General features: G+C 39.5%; 1 protein-coding gene across 40 annotated transcripts in view; it reads right to left on the reverse strand.

Moving 5' to 3' along the window:
• The window catches only part of SLMAP (sarcolemma associated protein), a 152,813-nt gene that overhangs the window by 71,839 nt on the left and 67,756 nt on the right, over positions 1–13,218 (reverse strand). For all 40 annotated transcript variants that reach the window (XR_004352364.1, XM_032650488.1, XM_032650490.1 and 37 more), the window contains one exon: positions 600–672. Coding sequence is in view for 39 of the 40 variants with exons in the window: in XM_032650488.1 (XP_032506379.1) it covers positions 600–672 (73 nt within the window). In the remaining variant the exon portion in view is untranslated. The remainder of the gene's footprint in view (positions 1–599; positions 673–13,218) is intronic.

Below are 13,218 nucleotides of genomic sequence, written 5' to 3' on the forward strand. Positions count from 1 at the left end.
TAATAATCTGTGAAAAGTACAAGATCAAAATGTATTTATGCTTACATTTTAACATTTGCATTTTATGAGCAACTTTTCCCTCTCAAGTTTGTCCTCGTCTAAGTGACCTTTCCACTGCTTCATTTAAAAAAAGAAAAAACTACAGAATTGGAAAATCCCTCCAAAAACTCCCACCAATATAGACTACTAACTGTGTCAACATCCTTAAAGTCCTTTAAGATTATGACACTGGTATTAGCTTCAGAGGCAACCATAGTTTAAGAAGTCGTATATGAAATGCAGATCAAAATGAATACAATTATCACTCATCAATAACTTACATACTCCAAATATTCTAAAAAACTAATTTTCCAGCAAATATAAGTTATAAAGTTAATTTTGGAAACAAAGTAACTGTGCCTCCTTACACATTATTATTTACTACATTTGTAACTAATGTGAAAAGCAATTATACTGTAGTACATTATATTCCAAAAGTACTACATCAATTTTCTAACATTATTAGAATAATCCTGAAGTATAAACAGTATACTATCATCTAGAATATTATTAACCAATGTAATTAATACAAAAAGTTCATAGCTCTATATTATACTCACTCTGAGCGGAGCCGGGCTTCCATACCATCTGGTAGAAAAAGTTTTATTGTGGAAACAATACACCCATGGGTAACTGGTTAAAACAAACAAATAAGATGGATAAAATAATTGTATAAAAATATATACCTTCATACCTCTCATGTCTAAACATATATTTTATTCTTAAATATAATAACTTCCAGAAACGAAAATAATTTTGGTGGTTTAACAACAATATTCATTCCTCTGGAGAAATGCATTCCTATCTATAATGAATCACAACTGCAAGGCAGAATCACAGATAAAATTGCTTTGAAAAGTATCCTAACGTCCAATGCTATAGCAACAACAAACCAAAGGTCATTGGAATATATGGAAATACAATTGAGGGTAGGGGTAGGGGTGAGGGGGAGATGCACTTTCTCCTCTATATGCTAGCATCAAAATCTAAGCACAACTAGTGGGGCTTCCCTGGTGGCGCAGTCGTTGAGAGTCCCCTGCCGATGCAGGGCACATGGGTTTGTGCCCTGCTCCGGGAGGATCCCACATGCCGCGGGGCGGCTAGGCCCGTGAGCCATGGCCGCTGAGCCTGCGCGTCCGGAGGCTGTGCTCCGCAACGGGAGAGGCCACAACAGTGAGAGGCCCGCGTACCACAAAAAAAATAAATAAATAAAATAAAATCATGGTTTTGTTTTTTCGGTGGTTGTTTCCTCCTCCACCTCCAAGCATCTTTATATAACATTATATCAGTCACTTTGTAGATAGCTGCTTCTTCTTCTTTTTTTAAAGGCTTTTCATTTATTTATTTACTTTTGGCTGCATTGGGTCTTCATTGCCGCACACGGGCTTTCTCTGGTTGAGGCGAGCAGGGGCTACTCTTTGTTGCGGTGCGTGGGCTTCTCACTGTGGTGGCTTCTCTTATTGCAGAGCACGGGCTCTAGGCTCACGGGCTTCAGTAGTTGCAACATACAGGCTCAGTAGCTGTGGCTTGCGGGCTCTAGAGCGCAGGCTCAGTAGTTGTGGCGCATGGGCTTAGTTGCTCCGCGGTATGTGGGATCTCCCCAGACCAGGGCTCGAACCCATGTCCCCTGCATTGGGAGGCAGATTCTTAACTACTGCGCCACCAGGGAAGTCCTAAAGACAGCTTCTTACCATTGCTTCTTACTTCCTCCTTCTTCTGAAGATTTCAAGAGACAAAACCTCTCAAAAGCAGTACTTGTACAGAGCTTCTCTTTCTTTTACAGAAAAAAATTATTTTCATAGTTTAAAAGTTGATGGTTTTGGGGACTTCCCTGGTGGTGCAATGTACCAATGTGAGATGAACCAAGGGCTAATACTACCTGGGCAGTTCAAGGTTGCTGTACTATTGAAAGCAGTTAAAGATCATGTCTGACTAAGCTGATAATCTAGTCTAGTCATGCCTGCCTTTGGAAAGGTTCTTGTGACAACTAGGTAAACAGATGCATAGAAATGTTAGTAATCTTTTCAATTCGCAAAAGGCAAGTATTTAAAGCAACCTGACAAAAATGTTTCATTCTAATACTTTTATTAATGACTCTACCTAGCAGCATTTCCTAAAATGGAGTGCTAGCAGGTATTAACAAAAAAGGATTTTGGGGTCAGAAAAGTTTGGAAAATACTTGGTTAAAAGACATTTAAAGAGTTATTTATTTATTTAAACCACAGGCTTTCTCGAGAGCTTAATGGGCTTTTTGTCCATAATGAAACTCTAAAGGTTATATGTGTTTTCCAAACTTATTTGACCATTGAGAATCCCTGCTCCCCTTTTTAGGAACACTGGAACTGGCACTATGGTATAACATACACAGTATACATGGTATTATGAAGAAGCTACTTTGGAAAATACTGCTCTAAAGCATTTTTTTTTTTTTTTTTTTTGCGGTACACGGGCCTCTCACTGCTGTGGCCTCTCCCGTTGCGGAGCACAGGCTCCAGACACACAGGCTCAGCAGCCATGGCTCACGGGCCCAGCTGCTCCGCGGCACATGGGATCCTTCCGGACCGGGGCACGAACCCGTGTCCCCCGCATCGGCAGGCGGACTCCCAACCACTGTGCCACCAGGGAAGCCCCTAAAGCATTTCTGATGCACTTTTAAAACAAACTTTGCTCTCGAAATTCATCCAGAAACATTATTACTGTCATACTGCCAAGATTCAAAAACAAAATTAATTGTAAAACACAATTTTAAAGTTTTTTGGGTGGGGTAAGGAGGCTGTAGGGACACTGCCACGTTAAGTGTACACATGTATTGTAAGCTAAATGCAAATTTCAGAAACGTTAAAACATGAAAAACATGTGTTGAGGGAAAACAAGGTATCTGCAGAGAAAAATCTGCAATTACCTGCTGTATTTATGGCACTTTATTAAAAATCAGAATTAAGACTATACAAGCTGACTGCCATTTAAATGAGTTCTTTCTCTATTATCTTATACAGATTATTTATTTTGCTTTTGAGTTAATATATTTACTTTATGATATACAGTCAGCCTTTTCTATTACCTCTTTAACATACACCACTTAAAGAACCAATGTTCACTGTGATAAGTTTAAAAACTGTTTAAGATCCTGGACTGGGAGACTGAAACTACTAGTATGTTGGAGTCTGGTTCTGTCTCTTTCCCTGCATTGAGTAGGAAGGTCAATACTACAATCTACTTGAGTAGGTTGAAGGGTCTCTTGAGATGACCGGCAGTAACGGGAAGTAAAACTCCAGAAACATTAAAAAAAAAAACAAGACCCAAATGAGAGATTTTAACATTTCCAGGATGGGAAATTATTCATATGATTGCCTTTTTAAAAAATAATTAATTTATTTATTTTTGGCTGCTTTGTGTCTCCATTGCTGTGCTCTGTCTTTTTCTAGCTGCGGAGAGTGGGGGCTACTCTTTGTTGCAGTGCGCGGGCTTCTCATTGCGGTGGCTTCTTTTGTTGCGGAGCACAGGCTCTAGGCGCATGGGCTTCAGAAGTTGTGGCTCGCGGGCTCTAGAGCACAGGCTCAGTAGTTGCGGTGCACGGGGTTAGGTGCTCCGAGGCATGTGGGATCTTCCCAGACTGGGGCTCGAATGCTTGTCTACTGCATTGGCAGGTGGATTCTTAACCACTTTGCCACCAGGGAAGTCCCTCTAGTTGCCTTTTGACTGCAATCTAAAACGAAAGTTACCAAACCTTCATTCTGGTATTTTTTGCTACATAAAGCTTCTGATTCTAAGACTGTTTTTTTTTTTTAAGGTTAGAAAAGAGACAGGGCAAGTTAGTTGGATAGACAAGTACTCTTCAAATTAAGAAAAAAATTTTTTTAACTTGAAGTATAGTCGATTTACAATGTTTTGTTAGTTTCTGGTATACAGCAAAGTGATTCAGTTATACATATACGTACATATTCTTTTTCATATTCTTTTCCATTATAATTTATTTTAGGATATTGAATATAGTTCCCTGTGCTATACAGTAGGACTTTGTTGTCCATTTTATATATAGTAGTCTGTATCTGCTAATCCCAAACTCCTAATTTATCCCTCCCCACCCCCTTTCCCCTTTGGTAACCATAAGTCTTTTTTCTATGTCTGTAAGTCTGTTTCTGTTTTGTAAATAAATTCATTTGTGTCATATTTTAGATTCCCACATACAAGTGATATCATATGATATTTGTCTTTCTCTATCTGACTAACTTCACTTAGTATGATAATCTCTAGTCCATCCATGTTACTGCAAATGGCATGATTTCATTCTTTTTTATGACTGAGTAGTATTCCATTGTGTATATATACTACATCTTCTTTATCCATTCATCTATCGATGGACATTTACGTTGCTTCCGTTTACGGTACATGGGTTACTGTAAACAGTGCTATGATAAACACTGGGGTGCACGTATCTTTTCAAATTATGGGTTTTCTGGAGTTTTCTCCAGATACATGCCCAGGAGTGGGATTGCTAGATCCATATGGCAACTCTTTTTTTAAGGAACCTCCATACTGTTTTTCCATAGTAGCTGCACCAATTTGTATTCCCAACAACAGTGTAGGAGGGTTCCCTTTTCTCCATACCCTCTCCAGCATTTGTTACATGTAGGCTTTTTAATGATGGCCATTCTGACCAGTGTGAGGTGGTACCTCACTGTTGGTTTTGATTTGCATTTCTCTAATAATTTGCAATGCTGAGCAGCTTTTCATGTGCCCCTTGGCCATCTGTATGTCTTCTTTGAAGAAATGTGTATTTAGGTCTTCTACCCATTTTTTGATTGGGTTGTTTTTTTGTTGAGTTGTATGAACTGTTTGTATATTTTGGAAATTAAGCCCTTGTCGGTGGCATCGTTTGTAAATATTTTCTCCCAGTCTGTAGGCGGTCTCTTCATTTTCTTTATGGTTTCCTTTGCTGTGCAAAAGCTTATAAGTTTGATTAGGTCCCATTTGTTTATTTTTGCTTTTGCTATTGCCTTAGGAGACTGACCTAAGAAAACGATGGTACGATTTATGTCAGAGAATGTTTTGCCTATGTTCTCTTCCAGGAGTTTTACGGTGTCACGTCTTATATTTAAGTCTTCAAGCCATTTTGAGTTTATTTCTGTGTATGGTGTGAGGGCGTGTTCTAACTTCATTATTTACATGTGGCTGTCCAGCTTTCCCAATACCACTTGCTGAAGAGACTGTCTTAGAAAAACTTTTTTTGAATTGATATTCTATCATCCTGTCTTCATTTGTGAGCTGGAGTTCAGTGATTAAAAGAAACATTTTCTTCAACTACTTGTTTATCTCAGGTATAATTCCTACAGGAAAGGTAACACAAATGCTTTATTCTTCTGTTTTCAGAATGAGAAATGGGTTTCCTAAGTTCTTCCAGAGGTGATCAAATCTTTTTTTCTTTTTTAGTTTCATTGTAACTTTATGGATTTGAACATATTTGACATATTTCAATCCACTGCTCTTATTATTGCTTGATACTCAAATTGTCTAATCTTTAATCAGCCAAAATTCCACGTTAATTCCTGAGTCCTTCTAACAGAAACTCAGCAGTCTTAGAGAACTCCATTGCTTCCTGATATAACAAAAATCTTATGAATTCAATTTATACATTTCCTGCCCTAGATTCAGAGTCAGCTATTTCCCAGAGAAGTCCTCTTTCGACCTATTTATTTGATGGGAGGAATCCTTTCTCTAGGTATGTGGATTAATTTGCTACTTCATTTCTCTCGGAGTGATATTGCTTGTTGGTTTATCTTTTGACTTGGTTGGTTCTTTGGCTTTACCTGTTGGCTCAATATTCACTGAAAACATGCTGGCTACAAAGGAGCATGCTGGGAATGACAGGAAAAACCAAGAGGACTACAACCAGGTCCTTGTCCTTGAGATTTCAATTCAGTTTGTAGACAGAACTAGAAATATCTAACATAACAACAAAGGGGGAAAAATGCTATAAAGCACTGTGGGAATTTGAAATGGACAAGGGCAGGGGCATTTATGAAGAGGGTAAAGAAAAAAAAAAGAATAGGATTTCAAAAGCTATAAATGGAAAGGCAGAGAGAGTGGCATGAGCAAAGAAAAAGAAAACGAGAAGGATGTGAGAGAGCTGCACATCTAATGAGGGCAGCTGGAGGAGATTGGAGGGAGGGGGTAAAGAATATATTTCAAGGCCCTTTAGGTGCCAGTAGTTAACATGTATAGGTGCTAAGCACACTATACATGTTAACTACTTATGACAAACCACGTAAATAGTTATTTTTATGTTCTATTTTTACAGATGAGGCAACTAAAGTCAAAGAAGCTAAATTTGCTTGAGATCCGATTTTGGCAAGTGGCAGCGCTAGTATTCAAAGAGTTTCTTCTCCCTCTTGCCTCTAAATAACGTTGCTTAACATACATTAAGGGAAGTAATGGGAAATAAAATCAAAAGGTTGAATTGGATCCACATTTTTGAGGGTCTCAAGTGTACAGGTAAGCATTTCAGACTTTATTCTACAGTATGACACAGCAACTTAAGGCTTCTAAAAGCAGGAGAATGACATGAATAAAGCTGTAACAGAAGAATATTCTGGAGGCAGTGGGTGGGCAAAATATGGTGGCCAGAAGTGGAGAGCTACTGTAACATTCTAGGTTGGCATCAGGAAAAACAAGTAGTAGCAGGGAAGGGAGGCAAATGGTGTAGGTGACAACTGCTAAAGGTAAAGAAGAGACAGGATTCAGAAAAGATACCAATATTCTGAGCTAGAGTGTTTACAGAGTGTTGGAGCAATAAATGAAATCGGTAAGTTAGTGGATTGCTCTAGTTTGAAGATGGGAATTAGGCTTTGTACAGAGTAATTATAAGGTGAAAGTAGGACATTCAAGAGGAACCAACCAAGCAAGCAGCTGGAAATACAGGTACAGAGCCAGGAAGTAGAGATTCACAGCAGACAACATGAGAAGGGAAATTTGGGACTTGAAGATAAGGGAAAGCACATAAAACAGTTGCCAGAAACTTAACAGAGCAGAGTTCTTAAACCTAGTTGTCCAAAAGAACAACCCAAGGCTTTTTAAAAATAGGTATGCCTAATAGAGGGAACCTACGTCAACATAATAAAGGCCATATATAACAAACCCACAGCCAACATCGCCCTCAATGGTGAAAAACTGAAACCATTTCCTCAAAGAACAGGAACAAGACAAGGTTGCCCACTCTCACCACTATTATTCAACATAGTTTTGGAAGTTTTAGCCACAGCAATCAAAGAAGAAAAAGAAATAAAAGGAATCCAAATCGGAAAAGAAGAAGTAAAACTGTCACTGTGTGCAGATGACATGATACTATACACAGAGAGTCCTAAAGATGCTACCAGAAAACTACGAGAGCTAATCAATGAATTTGCTAAAGTAGCAGGATACAAAATTAATGAACAGAAATCTCTTGCATTCCTATACACTAATGATGAAAAATCTGAAAGAGAATATAAGAAACACTCCCATTTACCACTGCAACAAAGAGAATAAAATACCTAGGAATAAGCCTACCTAAGGAGACAAAAGATCTGTATGCAGAAAACTATGAGACACGGATGAAAGAAATTAAAGATGATACAAACAGATGGAGAGATACCATGTTCTTGGATTAGAAGAATCAACATTGTGAAAATGATTATACTACCCAAAGCAATCTACAGATTCAGTGGAATCCCTACCAAACTACCAATGGCATTTTTCACAGAACTAGAACAGGGCTTCCCTGGTGGCGCAGTGGTTAAAAATCCGCCTGTCAGTGCAGGGGACATGGGTTTGAGCCCTGGTCTGGGAAGATCCCCACATGCCACGGAGCAACTAAGCCCATGCACCACAACTACTGAGCCTGTGCTCTAGAGCCCGCAAGTCACAACTACTGAGCCTGCGTGCCACAACTACTGAAGCCCACACACCTACAGCCTGTGCTCTGCAACAAGAAAAGCCACCGCAATGAGAAGCCCGTGCACTGCAACAAAGAGTAGCACCTGCTCACCGCAACTAGAGAGAGAAAGCTTGCGTGCAGCAACGAAAAGCCAACACAGCCAAAAATTAAAAAAAAAATAAACAAAGAACTAGAAGAAAAAAATTCACAATTTGTATGGAAACACAAAAGACCCCGAATAGCCAAAGCAATCTTGAGGAAAAAAAATACAGCTGGAAGAATCAGGCTCCCTGACTTCAGACAATATTACAAAGCTACAGTAATCAAGACAGTATGGTACTGGCACAAAAACAGAAATATAGATCAATGGAACAGAATAGAAAGCCCAGAGATAAACCCACACACATATGGTCACCTTATCTTTGAAAAAGGAGATAAGAATATACAATGGAGAAAAGACAACCTCTTCAATAAGTGGTGCTGGGAAAACTGGACAGTTACATGTAAAAGAATGAAATTAGAACACTCCCTAATGCCATACACAAAAATAAACTCAAAATGGATTAAAGACCTGAATGTAAGGTCAGACACTATAAAACAGAGAAAAACATAGGCAGAACACTCTATGAAATAAATCACAGCAAGATCCTTTCTGACCCACCTCCTAGAGAAATGGAAATAAAAACAAAAATAGGACTTCCCTGGTGGTGCAGTGGTTAAGAATCCACCTGCCAATGCAGGGGACACAGGTTTGAGCCCTGGTCCGGGAAGATCCCACATGCCATGAAGCAACTAAGCCCATGCGCCACAACTACTGAGACTACACTCTAGATCCCACAAGCCACAACTAGTGAGCCCTGATGTCACAACTACTGAAGCCCGCACACCTAGAGCCCATGCTCTGCAACAAGAGAAGCCACCTCAATGAGGAGCCCGCGCACCACAACAGTAGCCCCCACTCTCCACAACTACAGAAAGTTTGCATGCAGCAACAAGACCCAACGCAGCCAAAATTAAATAAATAAATAAATTTGCATATTAATAAAATAAAAACAAAAATAAACAAATGGGACCTAATGAAACTTAAAAGCTTTTGCACAGCAAAGGAAACCATAAACAAGACCAAAAGAGAAGCCTCAGAATGGGAGAAAATATTTGCAAACTGACAAAGATTAACCTCCAAAATCAACAAGCAGCTCATGCAGCTCAATATCAAAAAAAACAAACAACCCAATCCAAAAATGGGCAGAAGACCTAAATAGACATTTCTCCAAAGAAGATACAGATTGCCAACAAACACATGAGAGGATGCTCGACATCACTAGTCATTAGAGAAATGCAAATCAAAACTACAGTGAGGTATCACCTCACACTGGTCAGAATGGCCATCATCGAAAAATCTACAAACAATAAATGTTGGAGAGGGTGTGGAGAAAAGGGAACCCTCTTGCACTGTTGATGGGAACGTAAATTTATACAGCCACTATGGAGAACAGTATGGAGGTTCCTTAAAAAACTAAAAATAGAACTACCACATGACCCAGCAATCCCATTACTGGGCATACACCCAGAGAAAACCATAATTCAGAAAGAGTCAGGTACCACAATGTTCACTGCAGCACTATTTACAATAGCCGGGACATGGAAGCAACCTAAGTGTCCATCGACAGATGAATGCGTAAAGAAGATGTGGCACATATATACAATGGAATATTACTCAGCCATAAAAAGAAACAAAATTGAGTTATTTGTAGTGGGGTAGATGGACCTAGAGTCTATCATACAGAGTGAAGGAAGTCAGAAAGAGAAAAACAAATACCGTATGCTAACACAAGCTCGGACAAAGTGAGAGAGTAGCACTGACATGTATACACTACCAAATGTGAAATAGATAGCTAGTGGGAAGCAGCTGCATAGCACAGGGAGATCGGCTCAGTGCTTTGTGACCACCTAGAGGGGTGGGATAGGGAGGGTGGGAGGGAGACACAAGAAGGAGGGGATATGGGGATATATGTATACATATAGCTGATTCACGTTGTTATACAGCAGAAACTACCACAACATTGTGAAGCAATTATACTCCAATAAAGATGTAAATACATACATACATACAAAGGGAAACAAACAACAAGAAAAAAATAGGTATGCCTAGGTCCCACACCTAACAAGTCTCCTTCTTAGGGCTGAAGGGTGGGATCCACACATGTGTAGCTTTACAAAGCTCTGCAGGTTAATTCTGGTGCATATCCTGGGTTGAGAAGCCATCTTTTATTTATTTATTTTATATATATATTTATTTATTTATTTTTGGCTGTGTTGTGTCTTCATTTCTGTGCGAGGGCTTTCTCCAGTTGCGGCAAGCGGGGGCCACTCTTCATCGCGTTGCACGGGTCTCTCACTATTGTGGCCTCTCTTGCTGCGGAGCACAGGCTTCAGACGGGCAGGCTCAGTAGTTGTGGCTCACGGGCCTAGTTGCTCCGCGGCATGTGGGATCTTCCCAGACCAGGGCTCAAACCCGTGTCCCCTGCATTGACAGGCAGATTCTCAACCACTGCACCACCAGGGAAGCCCGAGAAGCCATCTTTTAAATGAACAAAAGAAGACTGCCATGCCATCAGACAGATTCTCTCAGTCAATCTGGCAAATTTGGCACATTCTGTGTTGAATCAGCTTTGTGATTTCCGCTAGTAGCAGGAAAGTGGAAGTATGTAAAGCTTATGGTGAAAGTTTCCAAGAGCTAGAAATAAGCAAAACAGCATGGCCAAAAATCACAGAGTAGTCAAGGAGTTGGTGAGAGTACCTCTGAAATGCCAATGATGGGTTCCAAAGGACAGATGGGTAAAGAAGCCTGGGGCTGAAGCTACTGAGAAAGATGGGCAAACTTGATGGCAAAAAAAGATGGTGCAAATGATTGGCAAGGGTTTCAGTAATAATTAAAGCACCTGACCCTGAGCTAAGCACTTTATGTTCACTCTTTCAGTGTTCACATTGAACACTGTGCCACAATGTGAACACTCAATATTATACCACAAACCTTGAGACAGTTAGTAGTATCACGAGTCCCCTTTTACAAGATGAGGAAATTAAAGCTGAGACAGGTTAAGGAGAGGTAACTGAGTCACAGCAGAATAAAAAGGGCAGTGGGTAACAAGAAGGTTGCCAATACCCAATCCTCATATAAGCCTCCAGATTAGGAGGAAGGTTGTCAAAATCTTAGTTGAGATGAGGTGGTAGAAAGAACTTTTGTAAAATGGCAGATAAAGAGTTATGAGACGTTTGAAAGTTTATTCAACCAGTATGTGCCAGGTTAGGTGTGGAGAATCTACAGTGAAGACAGACACACTGCCTGTTCTTGAACAGCTTACAGGTTAGTGAGGGAGGCAACCATACAAAGAGGATGAGTACAGTGTGCAACAGGGACATGGAAGGGCATTTTGTTCAGCCTAGAAAGCTTTCTAGGTGAAGGAAAGATCATGTGCAAGGGCTTGAAGGCCAGAAGGGGCAAGACCTACTGCGGGGAGTAAAAGCAATTCAGTGCAGTTGTAGCACAAAGCAAAAGGAAGATACCATTTGCCTTACTCCTAACAGGCCCTTTGTTCATAGAGGCTTAACCTAGGAACAGAGTGGGTAAAGTGGGACCTGGACTGATCAGCTAACTGGAGTTATATGTGAAGTTCATAGAACTAAATGGTCCCAAGATTTGCAACAGAGGGTTACTGTAATGTATGACCCAGAAAACTCATGCCATCTGAGCAGTTTGTGGGTTTGTGAACAGAGGAGTGGCCAGCAATCGGGTTGTTAAGGATCCCATTCCAGGAGGATCTGATAGGTTGGCTTTCTCTCTTTCTCCCTTCCTTTTTCATTTTCTTTCTTTCTTTTTTTTTTAAAATCTATTAGAAGGCTTCCCTGGTGGCGTAGTGGTTGAGAGTCCACCTGCCAATGCAGGGGACACGGGCTCGTGCCCCGGTCCGGGAAGATCCCACATGCTGCGGAGCGGCTAGGCCCGTGAGCCATGGCCACTGAGCCTGCATGTCTGGAGCCTGTGCTCCGCAACGGGAGAGGCCACAGCAGTGAGAGGCCCGCATACCGCAAAAAAAAAAAAAAAAAAAATATATATATATTAGAAAGTCATCCTATTTGTTTGCAATAACATTTTATATCTATAGGGCAGGGTATTACTAAAGTGTTGACCAATAAATCTTTTCCCTGAAGTCACACTGTGTGGAAAGCCAAACATCAAAATCAGTTTGTTTTGGCGAGCTTGGAAAAGAAGACACACTAATATGAACTCATATGTTCAACGACCTCAGATTCATCACATTTTTAACAAAAATCCTGATTTTTATATACATACACACAAATATAAAAACACTTTTATATATCATATATATATTTTTAAAATTTCCTTTTACACATATATTATTTCATACAAATACATAAATGTCATATATCCTAGAGGGGTTTTATTTCAGTTTTGCTAGTCTTGCCCTTTTTAATTTGGCTCCCACTTCTCCTTTACTCCTCCTCTCCAATCAAACTCCAGGAAGACTCACATTAATGACTAGTATGTATGCATTCTTCCATGTTTTCCCATGTTCATAAAATCATACATAAACACATGCATATAAATGTACATTTATAGAGACTGATGATACTTTTTAAAAATAATGAAATTACTAAAGTAATCCTTTCCTCACTCAACAATATATCTTACAGAAATCCCTGCAATTCATATAATACTAATGTATTCTTTTTAATACCTGCATGAAGGGAAATATAAAAATTATCCTTCCATTGTGTTTTGTACTATGCACAATGATGCAAAAAAATCCTTTCACAGATCCCCACAAACTAGTTTTTATCATTTCAAGGATCTAATTTGATATCCTTATTATAAATGTATTCAAAAGCACTATAGAGCATCGGTCTCCTAGAGTAATGGAAATATAAACAAAAATAAACAAATGGGGCCTAATTAAATTTATAAGCTTTTGCACAGCAAACGAAACCATAAACAAAATGAAAAGACAACCTACAGACTGGGAGAAAATATTTGCTAATGATGCTACCAACAAGGGCTTAATTCCCAAAATATGCAAACAGCTCATACAATTCAATAACAGAAAAAAAACAACCCAATCAAAAATATGGGCCCAAGATCTAAATAGACATTTCTCCAAAGAAGACATACAGATGGCCAATAGTCACATGAAAAGATCTCAACATCGCTAATTATTAGAGAAGTGCAAATCAAAACTACAATGAGA

The sequence above is a fragment of the Phocoena sinus genome, chromosome 11, assembly GCF_008692025.1.
Source record: "Phocoena sinus isolate mPhoSin1 chromosome 11, mPhoSin1.pri, whole genome shotgun sequence".
Lineage (NCBI taxonomy): Eukaryota > Metazoa > Chordata > Mammalia > Artiodactyla > Phocoenidae > Phocoena > Phocoena sinus.